The sequence below is a fragment of the Diceros bicornis genome, chromosome 8 (assembly GCF_020826845.1).
Source record: "Diceros bicornis minor isolate mBicDic1 chromosome 8, mDicBic1.mat.cur, whole genome shotgun sequence".
In the NCBI taxonomy this organism is placed as follows: domain Eukaryota; kingdom Metazoa; phylum Chordata; class Mammalia; order Perissodactyla; family Rhinocerotidae; genus Diceros; species Diceros bicornis.
The window spans coordinates 16,387,389-16,414,085 of NC_080747.1; the positions used below are offsets into that span (position 1 = coordinate 16,387,389).

General features: G+C 34.2%; 1 protein-coding gene across 2 annotated transcripts in view; it reads left to right on the plus strand.

Moving 5' to 3' along the window:
- Positions 1–26,697, plus strand: part of SLIT2 (slit guidance ligand 2) — a 364,985-nt gene that overhangs the window by 246,571 nt on the left and 91,717 nt on the right. For both annotated transcript variants that reach the window (XM_058546810.1, XM_058546811.1), the window contains exons 10-12: positions 17,306–17,377; positions 17,895–17,966; positions 25,771–25,842. In XM_058546810.1, the coding sequence (XP_058402793.1) occupies positions 17,306–17,377; positions 17,895–17,966; positions 25,771–25,842 (216 nt within the window). The remainder of the gene's footprint in view (positions 1–17,305; positions 17,378–17,894; positions 17,967–25,770; positions 25,843–26,697) is intronic.

The window sequence follows — 26,697 nt, forward strand, 5'->3', positions numbered from 1 at the left end:
AATAATACAGACTATAATAATTTGGAGCAAGACAAGGCCTGGATGCAAAGATTTTGAAGTAATTAATATTATAAAAAACAAAGTTGACAGTTAAAGCCATCAAATGGCCAATGGAAAGGAAAGCAAGAGAAGAGAAACCAAGGGAACTCAATAAAAGCAGCAGATGGCCATAATAGGTAAGAGAGGAAGGAACTTCTAGGAAATATGATGTGCAGAGTCGGATACTCTCCACGATGAACCAAGCAGATGTCTGAGAACAGGTCTTGGAATTTGACTGGCATATTGTTCTTGGAGGATTCAAGATAGAGTAAGTAAGCCACTTTTCAGAGTGTTAAGAAAGGGAGTACCTGATGAATATTGGAGAGAGCAGTTATGCAGCAGTTTGAAAAGTTTGGCTGAGAGAGGATTTTTTGAAAAAGACAGTTGTCACTATAAAGGACGGACTTGGATTTATTTTAAGATGCAGAAACCTGGAATCGTTAGAAAGTCAGACAGAAAGGATGGGTTTAGAGAGAAATGAGAGTATGAGAGTTAGACAAGATATATGTGGGAGCAAGATCGTCCTGGACACGGGAGGGGATTAATCGAATCCTGATCGTAGGAGAGGAGAATGAAACGCTGTTGTGGTTGACAGAAGGAGAAGAGCGAGTTGTAGACATAAAAGATAAAGTAAGATGAGACGTTTAAAATGATTTATCTCCTGTAGTCTATTTTATTTTTTATAATAGAGATTTTCTTCTATTTTGTGTGCTCTATAGATTTTGTATAATAGTGGAATTTAGTAACATAAAAGTTTATACTAAATAATATATCCCATTGGGTTTGCCAATATTGAGGAGGTGGTGTATCAGGTAAAGCTGCAATAAATTAAATTTATAAGTCGAGGTGAAAACACACATGTGATGCTCTAGGTGAGTTTTACTTCTCTGATTATTACATTATCAGCTTTATCAGTAGAGCATCTGGTAATAAATCATATTGATCTTCAACTGCAACAAAATACCCCTATTACTATTCATTGTAGCGGCATCTTACTAGCTAAGTAACTCATTTCTTTTATTACTCTCTTATTTTTTATTAGAGTAAAGAACATCAGTAAGATTAATAAATGTGGAAATAAAGCTATACAACATCTTTTTATTTTTTATTTTTATAGATTCCAGGTTTTTAATACATGGTGAACTGAAAATTAAAACTTCTTCCATATTTTTGAAATAATTCTTTAATCTGGATTTTACCATAATCATTTGAATTTCTTTACTGCAATTTATCAGACATTTCACTCAATACTGTTAAGTTGATTTCCTTATGTGTGGTATGTCTTTATTCCTGCAACTATCTCATAATATAATTTTTAACAAAAAGAAAACGTATGCTATATATAGGGATCATCAACTGCCTATAAATCTAGGTAGAAAAACTTGACTCATCCTTTTCTTTTTTCTGCTTTGTGCTTACAGCTATAATTTCACACTTCTGGTATTTGCTCAAATAATTATTTGTTAAGATATAGAAAGGAAACGTTATTTTAAAGTCAGAACAATTTGAAGAAGGAGGAATAGAAAAACTAACGCTTATCTAATTCTTGCAATGTTAGATGCTGCACCCCCATTATATCGTTTGATCTTCTCCTTTGCCTTTGAATGGGAGTATTTATGAAAATTAAGTAAAATAGGAAAACTAATGCAGAGGCGTACGCCAGATAAATGTTGATGGTTTCTATGAGAGGCCTCATTATCCTGATGATATTACCCTGGTCCAGGATCTGCCCTCCCATTCGTAGGCTAGAAATCTGATTTTGACTGCACCTAATTATTACGTTTTATAATTATTTATACATTTTTGTGGTTTTTTTTGTTTAACATCTGTCTTCCCTACTGAAGTAGAAGCTCCGTGAAGGCAGGAACTGATTCTGTTTTGATCACCACTGAACACCCAGCAACGAATCTAGTACCTGGCACATACAGGCACTTGACAAATATAAGATAAATATTTATTGATTGAATGGACAATTTAAAAATTAAGCATTTAGAGCAGATTTTGTTTCTGAAAGGATGGAGCTGTATTAAACAAGATTAAAAAATAAAACCTGAAGGAGCAGACCCTTCTCTCCCTGTATAAAATAAGAATCCTTTTATAAAATCAAGAAGAGAAAGTTAATGAATATCATGTTTAATGGAATGGGCTAAAATACTGAAAATTCATTTGTTAAATTTTCCTGTTCCTCATTCTGGCGACGTGTGTCTGAGAGGTCCTTTTTCTCTGTTCTAGGCTGACCAACCTAATATCTAATAGATACTCTCCTTCTTTACATATATTAATTAATTCAATCTTCCTACAGATAAGTCTTAGACATCTGTCTCTAAGATATTATTTCCCCTGTTATGAAGCCAATAGACATTTAACTCAAATCTCTCAAAGACTGACAACTTTATTTTGCTTTTTTAAAAAAATGAGACTCAGAAAAGTTAAGAAATCTTGCAAAACAGAAGTTCTTCAATTCTAAAGTAGCTAAACTGGCTTCAATCTTAGATTTGTTTGGCTTCCAAGTCTATGTTCCTTCCTTGATCCAGCTGCAAAAGAAAGGTAGACAGGGCTTGGGCTTGTGGGGATATCATAGAAGACATAATTGAAAAAATCACAAAAAGAGCTGACTAATACTTAGAAAAACAGAACAAAAGAAACTTTAAGAAACTTACATATGAAGAGAACCTGGAAGGAGCATAGAGAAAGACAAAGCATTAAGTTATCGAGATGTTTGCGAAACTGAGAGCTATTTCATATTACTTTTTATCTACAACTGCTATAATGTCATCTTTCCTATTCTCTGTTAAATATTCTCATATCTCCCTGGATTTTGTTTGCATATAGCTTGTCAGTTTAATTTGATATTTTGATTAATGTCAAACTATCCTGTTAGACTGCACGCTTAACAAGGGCAGGCCCATGTCTATTTTCTTCACCATTTCTGCCCAACACTTAGCATAGTGTGAGTGGGGAGAAGGACAATGTTGGAGGCAGGTGAAGGGGGTCTGGGGCACACAATCTGGAGGCCTCCAGGCCTCCACTCTTCATAGTAAAAAAAAAAAATTTGACAAAGGAATATGGACTAACGAAGGTAGAGGGGGCGAAAATAGAATGTGTAATGTAAGGTGAAATTAGGTTTAAGGGTGAAAAGCATCTCAAGAAGGGGGTGGGGTTATCAGTGCCAAATTGTAGCAGAAATATGTACTGAGATAAAGATACAAATACCTGCAGACTTTTAAAATTCAGCATTGAGGATGGTCTCAATGGCTCCATCCATGGTGTGCTTGTCTAATTCCCCAATATGGGGACTGAGCTGGCTGGGACAATCTGGGCCCACAGCAGAAGCCCACCCATACACCTCTCCCACACTCCAGCACACTGGACTAAACAATTCTTTCTTCATGGCTTAACAACACAATTCCACGATGGATCTTAGAAATGTCAAGAGAAAAGAGTATATCTCTTTTGCTTCCAAGCAAAATCTACTTATCCATTTATCCTCCTTTTGCTTTGTGATGAGTGATTAAGTTTCACCTCTCGAAAAAAAAACCTGCTGCTGATCTAAGAACAATACAAATAACCATTGAGGACAGAGTCTGCATCCACGTATCCACAGCCCTGAGAACTGCAGCCGTCCGATGCTGACCTCAGATTTCTCACTTCCTACCAAGTTAGTTTTAGTTAGAAAGTTGCACTGTGTTCTGGGTCTTTGACCAATTTGACTTCTAGCCATCCTTAGCTCTCAGAATATTTTAACTACAATCACCATAATAATAACCAAATAGGAAGCCATTAGGTAATAGATTATCTACAGAGGGTGGTCTAAATCAGCTCTATCTAGAATTTGGCTCAATTTTCCTTTGCTGGATTCGATCTAAGCATGCTTGTCTTAAATGTCAATTGTAACCAAACAGAAATGCCTCGTTAAAACAAGTTTATCTTCACTAAACTTAACTGTAGTCTCTGATTAGCTGTTTGGAACTTAAATAAAGCATATTTATGGTTGTTCAAAAAATAAATAAATAAATTAGGTTTAGAAGAAAGAAGTTGTTACTTCTCTAGATTCTTCCAGACACTTTGCTGCTTTGGACTCTGCTGGTTGAAACCTTGTTTTCATACAAAAGGAATGCCTGTGGCAAGTTATACATAATCTGGCCAAGGGCAACAAAACCGTTGATAACAAATTGATTCTCTCTGTCTAAGATCCTCAGAATTAATTTCTTAATTCATGTTTTGAGGTATAAAGTTTTGAATATGATGTGATGGATTGCTATAAAGTAGACATTTAGTTCTCTTCAATCTAGTTGTAGATTTTCTGTGGCATGTCACCTGTTCAGACTATTATACAAAAATTCCATAAATCATGGAGGATGGTTAATAAGAGCATAGGGTATAACAATTTAGGATGTCTTGTTTACTTTATAAGGGAAGATCAAGGAAAGGTTCAAATTATGAGAAGGGAAAGGATGATAGCAAGGTTCTAAGGCCAAGTCTTCTGAGTGCTGTTTCAATGTTTTCTAAGATGGATTGCAAATACTCAGAAGTTATGTTTTTTTAGACATCTATTCAAACAGGTAAAATAGAAAGGAAACTCGTTTTGTTGAGTAAACTCACTGGACAACTACTCTTACTCTGCCAGTAATAAAGAAGGCTCTTTCAAAGAGATTCACAGTGATGGAGGTTAGATATGAGGTTTGGAAGTACTTTTGTTCCTTCTGTTCTCTCTGGATCACTTGCATGTGTAATTATAAAGAAGTGAAAGTAAGAATGATTCTGAATCCTATATTTGATTACAACCTGCATTTATGATACTGAATTTAACTTTAAAAATCTCTTTTTCCTCCATTTCTGTTTAGACAAACTCTCTTCCCATATATGTTTAACTCTTTTTGGATGCTATATCTGCATTTGCCCCTTCTAAAATTCTGAATCCTTAATTCCATTAATTAATACTTTCCAAATTTTGAATCCACGTATTTCAAAGACATCTGACTTTCTATAGGTAGAGATATGTAAATTAGATTTGATCAACGTAGGGGGTAGCCCATTCTATACTAGGTTATTAAGACAGTTACAGATACTCATGAAATCAAGAATGAATTTCTGATTATTTATCGCTCACTCAGTAATGTCTCAGCTAATAGTACAACTATCATGCTGTGTAATTGGGTGATTTTCTTTTAATTCTGCCAAATTTTTGAAAATAAATTTTAAAAATAAATGCAACAGTTTGACTAATTTTTATGTCACATTGTAGATTTCCTTGACTTTTAGACAATATAAATAAATGTAAATAAAATATTAAATAAAGCAAATGATACCATTTTTAATGTAATTTGGTATGAAAGAAATAAATAGTCCCTAATCTGAGTTTCCCTTAAATAAAAAGTGGGTTGATAATTTCAAAGTGAGTTTGTTTTCATTATGAAAGTATTTGTTTCACTATGAAAGTATTTAAAAATTTAGAGATATGTTCAACTTAAGAGTTATGATATGCACTAGAAAATAGGCAGAGTTAAGAAAATGTTATAAAAGTGAAAATGTGAGCAATTCTACTATCCTTTGTAGTTTTACTGGAGCACCATTAACAACAGGAGCGCTTGTTAGCATTTTGCAGTTTTATACATTCTTGATATTTTTGTTACTTCAGATCCACCTACAGAAATAGCTAGCCTGTAGCATGACTTTTAGCTTTGCATTTTATATTTTTACAGTTTTGTGCTTTTCAGGCTAATATGACAACATACTCCTATTTTATGTCTAGTAGAAATATATATGACATAGTACGTTTTTAAAAGCATCTTGTATCATAGTTAATGCCTTTTTTATGATAAAAAAAATTTCCTTCAGACCTACTGAAACAGAATGTAGGAAACTATATAGTCCCTAAAGGTTAGCAGAAATCTTTCAAATTTTTCATAATGTAGAAAATAATTTTGTTAGTTTTTACATAAACCTGGTTTTAAATATGGGGATATGACTCTGCTTTTCTGCTCTGATGTAGAGAGTTAGAATTACATTCTCATATTTGCTTCTGAGATTCTTACAATAGCAGAAATTAGCTATGTATTCCCCAAATCCTGTAAAAGAGCTAGTTTTTCATCTATCAAATAATATAATTTTGTTTAGAAATGTCATTAAATAAACAGTTGTAGGATCAAAATAAAGCCATCATTGAAGAATATACATAAGTCAAGAATTCTGCTCTGATTATGTCCTAATATAGTTATGATTAGAAAAACAAAATAGCATAATTCCTCTCTGACAATATATTTTATTTTATGAGATGAGTAGTCAGAAATTTGTTTGATGTAAAAGAAATTTTTTCATGCAAATTTTATTTATCCTTATTTTTATTTTCTCATGTTTTTGGATTATATTTTTTCTGAAGTTTTCATATCATTATTTCATCAGAAGAGCCCAGAAAAAAACATAATTTAGCTTCCTACAGAATTGCAGAGAGCCAATTCATTATTCAGTATACAAAACAAACATCTCTATTGTGTTCCCTCAGAACAAACATCTCACATTAATTTTTAGTTATCAGTAGCCACACTTAGTGTAATCCCTACAGCAAATTTGACAATTCCACAGCAAAATAGTGTAAGATAAATTATGTGAAATAAATTTATAGATTAAAACTATACTTGTAGTTCCACAGGCCATTATTGAGTTCACTAATAATATCGGAGTGTTTTCTTCTTTATTTTGACATAATTCTCAATTTTACATGCATATCTTGAACAATCTTTAATTGCTATTGAATGAAATAGTGGAATAATCATCCTTAAAAAGTATATCCATTACATGCAGAGAACCCATTTTTATTAAGAGTATGTGTCCCTGATAAGAAACTTATTTTACCTATTTCCCCCAACTTATTTATTTTTTTTCCAATTTTATTGAGGAATAATTGACAAGTACAATTGTACATATTTAAAGTGTATACTGTGATGATTTGATATACATATACATTGTAGAATGATTGTCAAGATCAAGGTAATTAACACATCCATCACCTCACATACTTGACTCTTTTTTGTGTTGGTGAGAATGCTTAAGGTCTACTCTCAGCAACTTTCAAGTATGCAATACTGAGTAATTAACTATAGTCACCATGCTGTACATTAGATCCACAGAATTTATTCTTCTTACAACTGAAAGTTTGTACCCTTTGACCTACATCTCTTCATTTTCACCTCCCCCAGCCCCTGGCAACCATCACCATTCTATTTTCCGTTTCTATGAAATTGGCTTTTTTTTTTTCCCCCAGATTGCACATGTAAATAATAGCATACAGTATTTGTCTTTGTCTGTCTGGCTTATTTCACTTAGCATAATGTCCTCCAGGTTCATCCATGTTGTTGCAAATAACAGGATTTCCTTCTTTTTATAGCTGAGTAATATTCCAGTGTGTGTGGGCATATATATCTCTACATATCTACATATATATATCTCTACATATCTGCATATTTACATATATCTATCTACATATATCTATCTACATATATATATATATATCTACATATATCTGACATTTTCTTTATCCATTCATCTGTCAAAGGACATTTAAGTTGTTTCTATATTTTGGCTATTGTGAATAAAGCTGCAAAGAACATAAAGAACATGGGGGTGCAAACATCTCTTCGAGATACTGATTTCATTTCCTGCAGATATATACCCAGGAGTGGGATTGCTGAATCATGTGGCAGTTGTATTTTTCATTTTTTGAGGACCCACTATATTGTTTTTCATAGTGACTGTGTACCAATTTACATTTCCACCAACAGCGCACAAGGGTTCCCTTTTCTCCATACCCTCACCAAACTTATCTCTTGTCTTTTTGATAATAGCCATCCTAACACGTGTGAGAGGTGATGTCTCGTTGTGGTTTTGATTTGCATTTTGCTGAAGATTAGTGATGTTGAGCACCTTTTCATGTACTTGTTGGCCATTTGTATGCCTTCTTGGAAAAATATGTATTCAGGTCTTTTGCCTGTTTTTTAACTGGATTACTTGCTTTTTTGCTAATGAGTTGTATTAGTTCTTTATATATTTTGAATATTAACCCCTTATCAGATATATGGTTTACAAATATTTTCTCCCATTCTATTGTTTTCCTTTTCAATTTGTTGTTTCCTTACTTATTTCTTATGTGTACCTAATTTCACAAGAAAGTTATATATGTAACATATGTTATATGTATACATGCATACTTTATATGCTTTTCTGTTGTTGAGTTGTATGAGCATTTAAGCAGAAAGATATAATGGCTTTCTTAAGATAAAAATACAGAAGCCAATAAAACTTTTGTAATATTAGTTAAGAAGTGAAAATAAGTATGGTAAAATTATAAATAAATTGGTAAAAATGAAATATTAAAATGACTAGAGTGGAAATTAAAGTAGTAAGGCAAGTAAGAAATTCCAACTGGTTTCTTGTAAAAAAGTCTGAGGAGTCGGATTCATATTGCAACAGAAGAAGGACGTGTGGAAAATAGTATTTTTTTCATGTACTACATACTCAACAAATATTTTTGAGTGCCTACTCTGCATCAGGCATTATGAATGAAAGGACATGGTTCCAGCCTTCAAAATGTTTACAGTGCAGAGAATTGAAGCTTTATATAAACAGAAATTTTGAAAAGTAGATGATAAATAATAAAATTCGTATGCACAGGGAACACAGAGAAATGAATACCTTGGTTTGCTTGGGAGAATCAAGGTATCTTCAGATATGACAATGTGTTTTGCAGGCAGAGAAATTGGGGGCATTCTAGACAGAGGAAAGAGCATGTGCACAGTCCTGGAAAACTGAAAGTAGTATATCTTTGAGAAATTAAAAGAGTTTTTGATTGTTAGAACAAAACACAAAAGCCTAATCTTGAAGAGTCACTTGTCCTGATGACAAGAGGATACAGGGAAAATTTTGAGCAAGGTAGTAGCATGATTAGATTTGTTAGTTAGAAAAATCACTCTAACGTGGAGTGGAGAGTGGTTTGGAGGAAAGGAGCCCACCGAGAACGTGAAAGCATTAGTCTCTTTAAGGCCTGAGGAAGGTCGACTTAGCAGCAGATAGTGATGGAAGGTTACTCCAAGGAGTGACTCTAGTGCTATTACAGTATTTCCCTAAGGTCATCTATAGGAAAAAAAAATGGAGACTCCTCAGATGTGAAATAAGACCTATATAGACTTCAACATACAAATGAAGACAGCTGGGGCGCTGGCCTGGTGGCATAGCAGTTAAGTTCACGCACTCCGCTTCGGTGGCCCGGGGTTTGCTGGGTCAGATCCTAGCTGCGGACTTGTGCACCACTCATCAAGCCATCCTGAGGCAGCATCCCACATAGAACAACTAGAAGGATGTACAACTATGACATACAACTATCTGCTGGGCCTTTGGGGAGAAAAAAGGAGGAAGATTGGCAACAGATGTTAGCTCAGGGTCAATCTTCCTCAAAAAAAACAGAACAACAACAAAAAAACTGCTTCTCTTTAAAAATGAAGACAGCTTGGGCATAATCAAAGTATCATTCATTCTCAGACAAATGAAATCATCATTTGTTTTTTAGGAATTAATTTATAGATTTATAGTTTTTAATCAGCTGGAAAGATGAATTTGAAAATTTATATAGTTCAAATTCTATTAGTGAGCACAGTGTTATCTAACCTTTAGGAAAAAGATAATAGATAACTTGAACAGGAACTCAGTACAGGGGTAGGAGAGAAGGCAAATGGCTGGCTATCTACTCATTGAGTAATACTGTTAAACAAGTGATGCATAAAGATAATTTGCATAATGTTTTTGAAGCTAAAATTATTACCACATGGGGAACTTAGCTCAGTGCCTGACTCATAGTAAGTGTCCAAAATGTTTTAGTTATTAATGAAAAAAAAAGCAGCAGAACTTCTAAATGTTTTTCTTTCTTGGGTTGCTAAAGAAGTATCATATATGAAAACTTAGTGTTATTGATGCTTTGAATCCGTACTCTGTCCCCCTGAAATTGGTAAGCCATGGACCTCAGCCCGTTTTTCCCCCTAAATCTAAACCTTGCGATTGTGTGTATCTTTGCATTTGAATATGTATCCATATGAATACATGCATGAAATTTTTAATGCTGATTCAGAAGGTCATTGCCTGAAATATGAAGTCAATAGGAACACACACACACATGCACACACACACTTTTTGTCTTGCTTTAAATGCTTAAAGAGCAAATGGAAAAAGAATTACTTCTACTAATAAAACATCAATTGAATTTACACTCAGGGAATGTACCCTAGAATGACATCACAAGAAATAAAATAAGATTAAGGAAATGGACGATTTTCAGGAACAAGTCATCCCAAGGCAAGGATGGCTGATAATCAATTAGTATGGACACAGTCCTAATGCCAAAATGCTAGCTATAGGCAAAGTATGTCCCTCTAGAGGCCAATATTCACTCAGCTGCTGAAGATGTTATTAAACTTGCAAAGTTCTGAAGACTGCAATTACATAACAAATAATATTCTAGTCTAAAATATCTTGGGTCATTTTATGTAGGGACATAGGAAGGATTTCAATGGCCTGCATTTACTGCTAAAGTTAGAAGTAACATTCCAGAAATATAAAGTACTTACTTTAGAATTATTATGTAATAGGCAAGAGAATCCTTAACGTCAAAGGAATATTGCTGCTTCCTTCTTGTCAAATGCTGGACTGGTATTACCTATGATGAGACTGTCTGGCTGCACTGAGCAGTCCAAGATTCAGAAGCTAGAGTCCTTCCACAACCCCCCCTTCATCCTGTTAAATCTACGTTCTATTCTCTGGCAGCTGTTTTTGCCATTTATGTTAAAAGCAGATGGGGAAAATGCAAAGAGCTGTCAGTTTTATTGCCATGTATAATCAGCATCTGGGCTGTATGTTACAGATACAATCAATCCAAACTCATACTTTACTGGTGTTGTAAAAACTTTTTTGAGTTTGTAAGACAGTTTCCCAATTAGAGAAAATGCTATATTTTAATGATGTTGATCATGGAAATTGCAACCATATATATTTTTTTCAGCCTTCATGTGAATAATGTGTGTGTGTATGTGTTTAATACACAGTTACTGAGTTATCTGCACCTCTGTACTACTACTTTGTTTGAAAATGTTTTGGAATCATATATATTTATTTCACACTAGAGATCAGATCACGTATCAGGTTTATTCCTTTATATGATCTGTGTGTGTTTGTGTGTGTGACTAATATATGCTGTAGACATTTTATTATATAATGCTATATATTATGTTATTGCATATATACACATATATCCCCATTTTTTATTCTTTCAGCATTTTTTGTGCTAGAAAAAACATATCATATATTTTCTTTACATCTCGTAATTTTTACCAAAACATTTATAGTAGGTTTTATTTTCCTCATTTTTCAGAAAGAGAAACTGAGACACGGAGAAGCAAAGTAACTTTTGCAGGGTCCACAGAGCTAATCGGTGACAGAACCAGAATTTAATGCAATTCTATATAAAGCTCATACTTTTAGTCACCAGATGACACATTTTGGTCTTTATACCCATATATAAAACGCAAATACCTCTTAGGGAGAGCTATTTCAGCTTTGGCATGTGGATGTTATTTTGTATAGTTTGTCAACTTAATTTTAAAAATATTGAGAGTAATGCCTAAGAATTGAACGCTAGTGAGCTGAAAATGTCGTTTAAAATAGACTAATACTGGTTAGTATATTGTAAATGTCTTCAGAACTAGTTGAAGTTTTTAAATTCTCCAGTTACACTATGTGTTGTATACTCTACTGATGTAAGATGTGCTCATTGATAACCATAGTGGAGTATTTTATATGCCACAGAGCCCAGTTATACTTGCACATCATTTCCATGTTCTAAGGGTCTACATAGTACATCGTAATTGGGAATACAAGGATGTGGATAATCTTGGCTTTAGTCTCTAATGACACTTCCTTACACTTGATGTTCTTCCCTAATTCTTTTATTGCTGCCCTTCCAAGGCTCAGTCTTCTCTTGATTTCTTGGCTTCAGTCTCTGAATTGATGACTGAACCAAGGTAAACAAAATCTTTAAAATTTCATTGTCTTCATTGTCTACATTAGAGTTGTGTCGATCTTCTGTAGTCATGAATTTTCTCTTCTTGATGTTCAAATGCAGTCCTGCTTTGGCACTTTCTTCTTTTACTTTCATCAGAAGTCATTTTGCGTCCTTGCTGCTTTCTGCCAGTAAGATGGTGTTATCTTCAGATCTTAGATTGTTGATGTTTCTTCCACCAATCGTCACTCCTCCTTCATCTGAGTCTAACTTAGTTTTTCATGATAAATTCTGTGTGCAGATTAAACTGATAGAGAGATAGAATGCATCCTTATCTGACACCGTTACCTATAGGAACCCATTCTGTCTCTCCGTATTCTGTCCTGACAGTACTTCTCATCCATAATTCAGCTTACGCATCAGGACAATCAAGTGCTGAGGCATGCCCATTTCTTTCAGTGCTCTCCATAGCTTTTCATGATCATGCAGTCAAAGGCTTTACTGTAGTTTATAAAACATAGATTAACCTTCATCTGAAATTTTTTGGAGCACTCCAGTAGCTAATGAATAATTGCAATTTTGATGTCATGTGCCTTTCCCTTTTGGAAATCCAGCTTGGACGTCAGGCACTTCTTGCTCCAGATAAGGTGAAAACCTTTGTTGCAGCACCGTGAACATCACTTTACTTGCATGGGAAATTAGAACAACGGTCCTGTAGTTTCTGCACTCCTTGGCATCTTCTTTCTTGGGGACTGGGATATATATTGAGTGTTTCCAGTCTGTAGGCCATTGTTTTGTTTTCCATATTTGTTGACATATTCTTATTAGGATTTTGAAATATTCAGTCTATGTGGCTTAAAATAATTCTACTAAGATTCCATCTATCCTTGGTGACTTATTTCTTCCCAGTACTTTCAGGGCAGCTTTCACTTCACTTTCTAGAATTATGGGTTCTTCTTCATAGGAATCTTCTTCAAAGGAATCTGTCATCCTTTTGTCTCTTCTGTATAGATCTTCAGTATTCTGTTTCCACCTTCCCTTTAACTTCTCCTGATCAGATAGTGTGCTTCCTTGTTGGTTGTTCAGCATTAAATTATCTAGGTTTAAATTTCCCTTTGATTTCTTGAATCTTCTGGAAGAGACCTCTTGTTCTTCCTTGTTTGTTGTTTTCTTCTATCTCTTTGCATTGGCCATCATAGTTGTTCTCTGCATCTTTATGTAACAGTCTCTGAAAAATTTTGTGCGAGATTCTAGTCCTACTTTTGTCACCTTTTACTTTTGCTTCTTGCCTGTCCTTAACAATTTTTAATGTTTCTTCTGTCATCCATCTCAAATTTTCCTGTCTTTTTACTTCAGACATTGTCTTTTTGCATTCTTCCTTAATAATATTTCTGGTTTCAGACCATAGTTCTTCTGGTTCTCAGTCAATTATATATATGTATATATGGGCATACCTCGTTTTATTGCACTTCAATTTATTGTGCTTCACAGATATTGTGTTTTTTTACAAATTAAAGTTTTGTTGTAACCCTACATTGAGCAAGTCTATTGGTGGCATTTTTCCAACAGCATTTGCACTTTTTATCAATAAAGTATTTTTTAATAAAGGTATGTACATTGTTTTCTTAGACATAATGCTATTGCACACTTAATAGACTACAGTATAGTTTATACTGTAGTATAGTGTAAACATAACTCCTACATGCACTGGGAAACCAAAAAATTTGTGTTACTCACTTTGTTGCAATATTCACTTTGTCGCAGTGATTTGGAACCAAACCTGCAATATCTCTGAGGTATGCCGATATATATAGTGATGAAATGTTTTGGAATTGTTCACATACTTGCTGTGGAGAAAAAGGTTCTTTTTATGAAAAAGACTTCTTTATAGTATATGGTTTATAGAATTTTCTCCCTTCCTTATTCAGTTTTCTAAATCTATTTTTATTTTGAAATTCAGAATATTGAATTTTCTTTCTTTGAAGGACTAGCATTTGGAAGGCTATTAATTATGGTGGATTTTATCCACAGCACACAAATATATCCTAGCCATTACACTATCTGCTTTTCTAACCCTGGAATGTTTTTAATTAGATTCTTCATGGAACAATGAATTCAAATTTGCACTCTATAAAATTCGACAGATTCTGTGCTATTAAAATAGAAGATTAGAGGATAACAAAGATAGAAAATGTACATTTCATTTGCTTTTTTTTGTAAGCTTCACCTGAAAACTGTAATAATTTTCCTCCTTATTTTTTATAATCTAGTTTAAATATTTTCCCCTCTTTTTGTAGGAGGAAGGACACTATTTGAGAGGTGTGTTGTTTGTAGTTTGTCAAATATATTATAAATTGATGACTTTTTTTTTTTTTTTTGAGGAAGATTAACCTTGAGCTAACGTCTGTTGCCACTTCTCCTCTTTTTTGCTGAGGAAGGTTGGACCTGGGCTAACATCCATGCCCATCTTCTTCTACTTTATATGAGACACCACCACAGCATGGCTTGAGAAGTGGTGCATAGGTCTGCGCCTGGGATCCAAACCTGTGAACCCCAGGCCACTGAAGCAGAGCACACGAACTTAACCGCTATGCCACCGGGCCAACCCTTCATTGATTGCATTTGAAACTTAACTCCAAGAATGGATCACAGCAAAAAAATATATATATATGTCTCTATACCATCAATTCATACTGCTCTAATCAATAATGTAAGAGTGAAATGATTTAAATGCCCTTTGCTATATTTAGAGCTTTTGAAACAAGTACTCTTTCTTAAGACCTAGATACATAATCTAGATGCCAAATCCATATTTTTCTCCATATGATTTATTTCTTGTCTTCTGGGGTAAATCTTCCCTGTAGGAGCCACCAACCCAGTGGAGGAGGGATATGTGAAAAATGACTAGAATATAGTGAGATAAGAGCAGAGGAGTTGAGAAGAGAATGTCACTGGGTATATAGAGAAAATAAAGTAAGGCTTCAAAAGAGGACCGTGCTTCAGTTGTCTTAAAATAACTAAGCAATATTATTAATAATAATGTAAAATTATTACTAACATAAATGGCTAATAATAGGGAATTATTAAAGAAATGTCATCTATTTTGATAATTGGAAGTTATGAAGACATTAAAGATAACGTCCTCCAAAATTTTTGTAGGAAAACATGTATGATATTTAATGTCAAGGATACAACTCAAAATTCTCTATACAATAAGACTTCAATTACTTAAAATAAATATACATGCCCAAACATCTCAAGTAAAATTCACTGATCTGAATAGTACATTATGGGTGATTTTTATTTTCTTCCTTACATATTTGGTAAATAAAGTTGAATTTGTCTTTAGTGTGAACAAAATAATTTCTGATTTTTGGAGGGGGAGAATCATGACTAACGTTACAGGTGGTAGAGGAGGGATTTCACCTTTGTGTGAGAGAGGGAGGGACACGAAGCTGGGGAATAGCTCAATTTAGAGAATTGGAAAGCAAAGCCATAAATTGAGAAAGAGAAAAGTAGAGTGAGAACCAAGGACATATAGTGTCGCATCCAGTGGGAGAAGGATTGTTAGCAATATCAAATGCTACAGTGAGTTCAAGCGCAATGAAGATTGAGGAAACCCATTGCACGTAGAGATCAGGAGGTCAGAGGGTGAACCCTGAGACTGTTGAAGAAACTATGATACTGTGAGAAGGGCTTTGGAATCAGAAAAAGGCAAAAATTTAGGCAGTTTGACCTAACTTCGGGATGTTTTGTGGGTTTTGATTTGATGTTCATTAAATGTTGGTAATACAAATATGTTATAGTATTACCAACACTCAATATAAAAATGAACCAATGTATATGACACATACATAGTCAAAACATATATATTGTCATTATATTTATACATAAATATATGTCTATACCAATATAAATATTTATACCTATCTATGTATATGTAATTTTTTTTTTTTAATCCAGGCAGGAAAATGGAGCTCAAGCCAGGTATTTCAATAGAGGGATTTAATGTGAGGAGTGAATTAAACAGCTGTAGAAAGTGACACAAAGATCAAAATGCTGCTGCCACCCCCAGGGCTACAAAGACCTATGTAAAAGGTGGTGTTACACAAAGTCAGAGGGTAGCCCCCAGCAGGAGCTGAAATTAGGAAGGAGATGAGACCACTGCTGAGGACATGCCCTGAGGCAGAGGAGGGGAGAATACCCTGGCTTCTCTCCTCTTCCCACCTTCCATCTCCCACCAGTGCGTCTCATTGGCCAAGTTTCACAAAAGCCAGCTGGCAAGTGAGCCTGGGATATATGGTTCACAAGAGTCAGCTCTCTGGGATGCAGAGCAGAAGAGAAGAGAGGAAGGGGATGGGATATGTTTATTAGGATGTTTATATATGGATAGAAATGAGGCTGAGAGGCAACATTTTTTGATGGACTAAGATATTTACTAAAGCACTTAATGAAATCTATTTCTTTGTGTCTTTCATAACTAGGTGGGTAAAATCTTGTCTTTCTCTGATAGCAGAACCCTAGAGTAGCTAATATCAGAGAGTTATTTTCATCTCTCTGAGTTTAGTGCATAATAAAATACTTCAGTTGTGTGTGAATGCACTCTGCTACAGTGTTTTCACATGAAATATTTACATAATGATTGGACAGAGTTCAGACAGTCGTACTGAAAATACTTATAACACTTATAGATTTAGAATTTAAGGTTTTGCCTCAAAAGAAGCTTCAAAATTAATTTTCTGACTATAACAATTTTTTTCAACCTGTAATATGCTTTCTGTAGAGGAAATAAAAGGTTTATAAAATTTAATATTCAACAGTAATTTCCTTTGTGGAAGAGTTGTAATTATCTCTAAAACATGTTATACATCTATTTAGTGTTACCACATATTTCTCTTACTGATACGGAGGTTATTAAAATATACTCCCAAGTTAATTTCTTACGGGTGTTTTTTCTTTTATACAAAGACTAGACTTAAATATGAATGGACCTCTTATGCCTAAAAGTCAAGATATTTTTATTGTTTCTATAATTGCCTTATTTTTATTTGCAATCTTGCTCCACATGTAGGGCGCAGCACAATTAATTTTAGTAGTCATTTTTGAGCAAAAAAGAAAATATCGCTCATGAAGAGCATCAACTTTGCTTCTTGGCATAAATCCTGGGCTTGAATTACACATAACTGAGAGCTCACATTTCCATTTAAAAATTGAATTTTTTCATTGCAGACGTTTGGAACAGAACTCAATCAAAATCATCCCTCCCGGAGCTTTCTCACCATATAAAAAGCTTAGAAGAATGTGAGTGAATAATATTCTGGAATATATATAATTTTTTTAAGTATATAGGTCATGACCATGCAAAGATACCCATTTAAGTATGAATATTTAAGTGTTTGACATGAATGATTAAGTGTTAATATTAAGCTTAATGATGTGACTATCTGATTGCTGGTTCTATAACATTGTAATGTTAAAAGCTAAACTGTAATTTTTTAAAGTTCTCTGTAATTTAACATATTGATTCACACTAATATGAATGTATGTGGTCAAAATAGTATGCATTCAAATTCTTATGTGTTCTGTTTTCCAAAATGACACATGACATCTTTAATAATAATTTAAGAAAATAGCCCATAACTGATTAAAAAGTGTGATTTGGTTTTAAATTTAGGATGCTTCAGATATTTACGTTGCAGATTTTATACGTATGTTGATAGGTGCAAAACTGACATGTAAAGGCAATAGATAGCTTTCTCCTGCAGTAAATTTCCCTGACATTCTATTTAATTTAACCTAACCCTGTTTCTAATCTTAGCGACCTGAGCAATAATCAGATCTCTGAATTAGCACCAGATGCTTTCCAAGGACTACGTTCTCTGAATTCACTGTAAGTATTGACCACATTACTGGAGGAAAGCAGAACAAACAACAAATAGTGGCTCTATTTTTTAAATTTGATTTAAGAAAAATACTTCAATTTTTATTGTGAATTATTAATAATATTGTTATTAATCATTAATGAATTCCATTTTTTTATGGATGACTGCTACATATCACTAAAATCAGCCAATTTTTAGGGGTGTATATTTTAGGATTTGATAATTTTGCTGTTTAGAAAGCAAGAGTAAGAGTCCCTGTTTTGACAATTTTTTGTTTCTGAAATAAAGGGAAAACATTTATTTTGGAGTGCTTTGGTCAATGTTGTATTTATAATCCTTAAACCAATAGCCACTGTCTCTGGGAACATATCAGTCCCGTTTAGAATGATGCTGGGCAAAGTCTTGCTGAGAACAATTGAAGATGACCAGTGAGGGGCCCCCCTCAGCTCTCTGCTTCATCCCCTTAAGATTTCCCTGAAAGAAACAGCTTTAATCTCTCAAAGAACAAAGAAGAAAGTATGACAGCTTTTTTCATGTCAAAAGGACTTTCAGGGAGTTAGCTATGTAAATTAAAGTGGTTCTAAAATAAATGGGTAGAGGCTGTTATTCTTTCAAACTTGTAAAAAGATCTTCAGACGTCCACCAAGTAAAGTAACCTTTATTTCAAATTTTAATTTTAAAGTTTGAAAATGGAGGCTGGCATGTTTTTTTTAAGAGATGATGCTTAGAGAAGTGTTCTTATTGATGTAAATTTTTGCAGAGCTCTTACAAATTTCGGAAGTCAATGGTATTCAGTGAGAATGCCACGATACACATGTGCAAGACCCAGATAAACACCTGGGGTCTATATAACAATTTACAGTCGCTCGTACCAGGGGGAGAAGATGGAACTGCTCATCTGGGCACATGGATGTTCAGGTTGCTTTGCTGATCTGCTCAGAAAACAATTTTCTTTGAAGAAAGAAAATGGAAAACTACCACTTTACCTGCAGTGTCTGCTTAGGTTCATTTTTGTTCATTTTTTGGTTTGGGTTTTTGTTTTGTTTTGTTTTTTACTAGAGGAAGTCCAAGACCAGGAGAGCAATTGTTGGCAGAAAATGTAGAGTACAGTCAGGTGTTGCTCTCAGGGTGGGCTGTCGGATTCTAAAATAACAAAGTTCAATGTAAAATTCAGTTAAATTGTCCATGAAGAACTGTGTCTACCATCCTGGACAGTAATACTGTCCAAAGTCAACATAGACAACCTCTCAGTCATACAAAAGGACAGAACAAAAGTCAAGTCAATATACCAATTACTGGTACTTCAAGTATCTGTGCCTCAAAGATAACTATTAAATGTCAAAAGGGAGAGAAATGGTTGGAGGATTCTTATTTATATCTGCTTTCTTGCAGAGTTTGCTATTAAGCTCTGTTGCTTTAATAACCTTAATTAACACTTTTGTGGCTGTGAGAATTAAAATAAATGATAAAAAGAAATAATACAATAATAAATAATAAGTAAATAATAAATAGTAAATAATAGAGCGTGTTGTAATTTACCATAATAAATTATATTATGTTTACTAATAAATATATAGTTATAATTAATATTATAAATTGTTATGTAATAATCTATATAAATAAAATGAAATAATAGCAAATAGTAAAAGAAATGACAACACATAAAAGAACATGCTTGCTGACTTGGGATCTTAATCTTCGTGATCCGAGTTCTCGTGTACACAGTTCTTTTGGAACACTGCAGAAAAGCCTCATGTTTCCTTGTGGAACTACATTTTAGTCAGGGTGTTGAGTCACTGGGGGAATTTCTAGTTCAAAAAGTAGCAGTGCTTGGAAGAGTAGGAACTGTTTTCCAGAAGTGGAATACCCACTTAATATCCACCTAATAATGCCGTATAACGTTATAAAATGGCTAGACTAGGGGAGAATCTAATAGCTATGCTATGGTAGAGAAAGTCCACATGTCAAAACTGGTATCATTTTCCTCATTGTGTTCACATTTTTTTGTTGTTGTTGTTTATTGCAGTAACATTGGTTTATAACATTGTATAAATTTCAGATGTACATCATTATACTTCTATTTCTGCATGTATTACGTCATGTTCTCATGTTCACCACCCAAATACTAATTACAACCCATCACCACACACATGTGCCTAATTCCCTTTCCCCCACCTCCCTCCCCCCTTCCCCTCTGGTAACCACCAATCCAATCTCTGTCTCTATGTGTTTGTTTGTTGTTGTTATTGTGTTCACATTTTGAATTGGCCTTCCAAAGATTAATTTATTTATCTCCTCCATAAAATATATAACTACCCAGATTTACAGTAGCCCCTTTCTTCATTTAACCACAATCATACATTCAGCAGAAATTTATTGGGCCCCTATTGTGTATTAGGCTCTATTCCGGACTCTGGAGATGCATGAGTGAACAAAACGCAAAATCCCTCCCTTGTGGAGGTGACCAATGGTAAACTAGATGCTGGGCAAAAGTTGTAGTATATCTGGTGATAAAAGTGCTATGAAGGAAAGTAAAGGAGAAGGGATAAGGAACGCCAGGGGAGGGAAGAGCTGTAATTTTAAATAGGATGATCAACAAAGGCCTCCCAAGAAGGTGATATAGGGTAAAGACCTGAAGATTCGAATTGTAGGAGTGAGCTGTGCAAATATATGCAGAAAGAGCATTCAAGACAGAGGGAACAGCTAAACACTAAGGCCCTGAGGCAGGAGTATGCTGAGCGTTTCAAGAAAGAGCAAGGAAAAATCAGTATGACTGGAGGGGAGCAGATGCTTGAGACTGAAATAATGAAGAGGTTGAACTTACTGGTAACAACAAGGTCTAGGACTGTGAGGAGAGAGGGATGAAATATGATGAAAGACAGGTTTGTTGGAGAAGAGTCATGTTGCAGATCACAAAAGTGAGCCAGGAGTTGAAATCTTCCAGAAAGGAGTGAAGTGACTTGGGAGTGTGTAGATAACTGGAGGACCCATGCAAGTAGGCAACACGTCTTTTTTTTAAACCAAGTTTTTACTTAATAAAACTTGGTAGTTGAATACTACGTCTTTCTGGAACCATAGTCAAGTATATAGGCAGTTTAATTTAATCACTATATTTTCTAAAGAAGTGCAAATATTTAAAAGTGGTATGATGCCAAAATTCCTCTACTGCATTTTATTAAATTTTTTTTTAATTTTTATTTAATTACCAAAATAGTATATCTTAGAGAAAACTGGGATTGATCTGTTGAATGTTTTTTAAGGTCTCTTCTAGTAAATAAATGTATTAATATTTATTTATTTTTATTAACATTTGTTTTTGTTACATATATTTGGTAGTATACAAACATATATTTGTTAGTATAGTACATTGTTAGTATATACTACATATCATTAACAAAATATCATTCAAAATATATGCATTTATGGAGTCATTTTAAGCCCAAGGCTTTTTATTGCTTTTGCTGTGACATGAACCAAATTTCTCTAATATTTAATAATCCTCTCTTAAGAATTCAGGATACTAGTACATTTAGCATTGTCTGTAAACATTGTTTATTGTTTTTCATTTACTAGTTGGGAAATTTTCTTTATATCAACAAAATAAGAAGTGTTGTAGTAGTGTGGCATAGTGGCGAAGTACATAACCTTTAGGACACTAGATGGCTTGTGTTCAGACGCTGTCTCTAACTTATCAGGTGCATAGCTGAGCTGGTTACTGATTTCTCTAGGCTTCAGTTATCCCATCTCTAAAATGGGGATAAGATTACTCCCCTCCAGCTTTGTTAAAGCACAAACATTCAACAGGTAACAGATAGGACCATGGCAAATTCTTCTCCTGCTACTTATCAATTTGTATGTTTCTAGATTTTAATTATCCCAGAGAAATTTTATGCCCAAGATCCTCAGTATATGCTTTTCCTCTTTCTCCATTTTTTTCATTAACCCCCTGCAAACTACTGTAGGTCACTTATTCTAATTCCTCTCTTCACTAACTAGCTCCCAAATTCCACAGAGTGAAAAACTTGAGTGCTGTCTTGACATCTCCTACAGTCTTTTCTTGGACTGATGTTTACTATCCTGCCCAATAGCTTGCATTTTACTACCAATTTTCAATGAAAATGAAAACGTAGCATCCTCTACTTTCTCTTCTCTATACTCTTTTTAAATTGCTTAGTGTGTTAATTGTCAAGTATACATTGTTTTTAATTTATAAGCATAGCTCTCTGATATTTATTTGGATTGGATATTAAAGTCTGCCCACAGCGCCTTTTTCATGATAGCTATCTTATACGTTTCTATTTTGAACGTTTTTTCTCTTCAGTAGGAGTTCTGTCTTCTGACAGCTTTCAACAAGGGCAGGAGGGTTCAAAGACAGGGCACCAACAGTTGCTGTATCCTACTGTCCTAAAGTTGAAACTCACGAGGGTTGAACTGAGTTTAGCATTCTTAGCCTTCCTTCTAAGAGCGGGTACAAGAGCTGCCTTAACATTTCCCTGTTGTTCCCAAAGACTATAAAAAAATTCTCTTTCAGCATAATTGTATACTGTGCATAGTATGATGAGTGTAAGTCATGTATAAGAAGACTGTACAGAAGCTACTCAATTTGTCATTCTTGGTATTTGGATGATATTATCCAAATCCTCATGTATTTATTTTCTTTTCAGCTGAATTCATTTTCATTTTTCAATTTCTTTTTACATTTTCTTTCTCTCATGTGAATATAGCACAGATTCGCACTGGCCTTCTTGCACTTTATGTCTTTAAGTGATGATATGTCTTTCCCTCATTTTTATAGATTTTGGCTCTATTTTCTTGATTGCCATCGGAATTCTCTGTCCTGGTCTTTGGATTTTTGATATTTTTAACTTTTTTCCTTGCTACCATTTTGATCTCACTGTGTATAAGAAAACTGTACCCAGCCCTAGTATTGCTATACCATTTTGTAAAGAAATCTCATTCTCATCATATTTAGTATTTCTTTATCATAATATTTTTATGATCGATAGTCCATATACCCAATAATGCCTGCACAGACAGATTTCTGCCTCCTTTTGTGATCTCCTTCTTTTTTCCAGTATGTACCCAAATTGTCTCATTAACAGTAAAACATGTATTTTTATAATATGAGCTTAAAGAAAACAGAGTGATTTGTTGGAAAAAAAATAGTTTCACAGTATAAGTGTGATATACCTCCTAGTTAGTCCTTTTTTTATGCTGAGTCAACCTTTGAAGCAAAAGTCCCAGATAAACAACTTACTAAATTATTTGCCCCTTGTTTCTTATGCGGGTCCCCCCACAATTTATATGCTTCCTGTTTCCTTTTTAAGTCTCGATGGGCTCAAAATATGAAAATCCTTCAGTATTCAAAATTGCTCTTTTGGATTGCTCTTCAAAGCCCTACCTTATTCATCGCAGTCTTATCAGTGCCTGGCACATGGGTAAATGACGAACAGTCAACAAATTACAGTTGGTTTCAGTTTAATTGGGCACCGAGCTTAGATCGTAGCAAAGTTCCTGGCACATAGAAAGTGTATGGTATCTATTGTTGAATGAATGAATTGAATGGTATTAAATTGAATATCCTGAATAGGTGCCATCTTGATCTGCTTATTTGTGTTTCCTAAAGCCCTCTGTTCTCTTACTCTTGACCTTAAAACATTTATTCATTCTTGCTTTATCCTTTCTTAATTCACTTACCTCCTTGACCCTGACAATATAGAATTCTCTCTTTTGTTCTTTGATTTTTTCAAATTTTTTCTTCTCTAATTGACTTACCTTTTTAAAAAACATCTATATTCTGGGCCGGCCCTGTGGCTTAGCGGTTAAGTGCGCTCGCCCTGCTGCTGGCGGCCCGGGTTCGGATCCCAGGCGCGCACCGACGCACCACTTGTCTGGCCATGCTGAGGCCGCGTCCCACATACAGCAACTAGAAGGATGTGCAACTATGACATACAACTATGTATGTATGTATACAACTTCGGGGGGGGAAAAAAGGAGGAGGATTGGCAATAGATGTTAGCTCAGAGCCGGTCTTCCTCAGCAAAAAGAGGAGGATTAGAATGGATGTTAGCTCAGGGCTGATCTTCCTCACAAAACAAACAAACAAACAAACAAAAAACAGCTATATTCTGCACAAAAGAATTTTTATGTTATGCTGTATAACTGGAATCTATACAAATGGAATGTCTCTTTACACAAGATAGCACCCAGGTTTATTTATTCCCTTGAGAATTTTTCTCATATTTTGTAATATATCGCACCTCTCACTGACTTAAAAGGGAACAACTTTTCCCTCACTCTTATTTATCTCTCTTGTATTGTTATTTTCCTCCTTTTCAGATAGAAATCATGTACTGCTGCCAAACATATTAATTATTTAGATTCTCGTTTCCGCTTTTTCCTTTACATATTATGACATCCATTTATTTCTTTTCCAAAAGAATATTTTTCTGATTTTCAAAAGAAATAAGCTTATTGTAGAGAATATAAAACATTTAAACTATATATATAGATGCAAATTCCAATCATCTCTGGATGGCATACTATAATATACTAATTTGTATTATGCTTTTTTTAAACTTAATGTTATATCATGAACACTTTCATGTCACTATATATTCTTCCCAATGTGATTTTTATCAATGTGAGATATGTATTTAATCAATACCCTTTATTGGGATTCGAAGACGTTTTATTTGTGTTTAATTTTTCACTCATAAATTATGCCATGATTAACATTTTGTACAAAAAAGTTGTGTTTGTTTCTGATTATTTTCTTAAAGTCCTAAGAGTAAAACTACTAAGTTAAAATTTATACAAACATCTTTATGACTCTTGGTATATGTTTCCAAATTGTCCCCGTAAAAATATAATTTCTATGTTTTCCTACACATAATTGTGGTCCCCTACTTTTGGGGGCTAAATATTGATAGGCCTTATTGCAGATCTATTGTTAATAGTCGACATGATGAGTCAACCATTCCCACTCATTTGCTATTGAAGTTCTTTCATTTCACCCTTTTTTTGTTAATTTATTCCTTAATTTGTCCGTCTGCTAGTATATTTTTTTATTTCATTCATCAAACAATGTTCCCTCATCAATCCAATGTTAGAACATCAGTGCATACCAAAACTTAGGCCAGGTGCCAGATGTCCTGAGGGGATTAAGTCAGGGTCCTTGCACTTAGTGGCTATCTTAGTGGCTGATCAAAGGTGGATCCATGGGGATGCATTCCTGTTCATATTTCTTTGGGGAACATACATTTTAAAAAATCTCCTGTGTTAATATCAATGATCACTGTCTTCACAGATCTTACATTTCTCAAGCATACACATTATAAGTTTAAAACAATAATCTTACCCTTATATGGATTTCTTTCACTATTTACCAATATGATAAGCCTAAAACTCATCCCTTTAATGAGCAATGGATTCCCCCTTTACTATTCTCCTTTGTTATGTATAGTGTGCACTCATTATATATGAACTGTGTGTGTGTGTATAGAAAAACATGACAATTTAACAGTGGGCATTTCTATGAAAGAGCAATAAAATTATGAATTGTGTTTATTTTTGTTAGTTTTTCTGGTGTTTTTTTTTTGTTTTGTTTTCCATGCTTTCTACCATAAGCATACATTTGATCTATAATCAGGAAAAAAACATTTGCAAATTGAAGTTCATTTACTCAACTATAGCTTTTATGATGAATGGAGTGCTTACTAACCTCTTGTGTGCCTGAAGACATATGTGTTGGATGAATTTGTTATGCTACTTTAGTGTCTGATTTTTTTCATTCAAATCATGTTTTTTCAGTGTCCTCTATGGAAATAAAATCACAGAACTCCCAAAAAGTTTATTTGAAGGACTGTTTTCCTTACAGCTACTGTAAGTATTTGATTGTTTCTAATCTGTTGAACCTAAATATTATATTTTAGTTAGTGTATCATCTCATATTTTCACGGAGGCTTCAGAAAAATTCAACCCAAAAAGACATAGTTTAATGAAATGGAAAAGATTAGTCTACTGGAGCTAACATTAATGATGGTTATTTATTTGAAGACACAACACTTTGAAATTGTCCCATAACTTTTCTCTCCATACTATCAGGAATGTATGTATCCTGGCAGCTCTATCATTTAAAGCTTGTGCAATCCCTTCTCTTTTTGAAACTTCTCTGTTTTGATTTAACAATAGTTGGAAAAGAGAGAGACATAGTGATACATTTATCCACCTTTGTCTAAAGAATCTGCAGGAGTGACAGTGCTGGAATAACATCCCCCAGCATGAAGATGGTGTGCAGTAGGCCAGACCACAGCAGTAACACTCAGACTCATCTTCAGTGAGAGAATTATCTGTAGATTCCCTGGATTGTATCTTTAAAGGCCACTCTGCTTAGACAGTAGCTATTACTCATTTGTCTCAAAAGACTTATTTACATATGTATAAGAACAAGGCTTGACCGCAGATGTCTTAATGGATGGTTGTGTGAAAAAGAGATTGAAAAAAATATGCTAATACTAAGGTTGTTAGTGTTGGATCATCAAATTCTGTTCAAATACCTAACACCAAACACAAATGTACCTCATCTGGGACACACACTGGCCTAACTGCTGTGGATACAAAGATGAGCATGATATAACTTCTTCTCTCAACTAGCTCACAGGAAGTCTACTTTAAATTTCTTCAGTTTAGAATGTTATTCTCTCTTTCAGGTGTATTCATTCGTTGGCATTGGAGTTT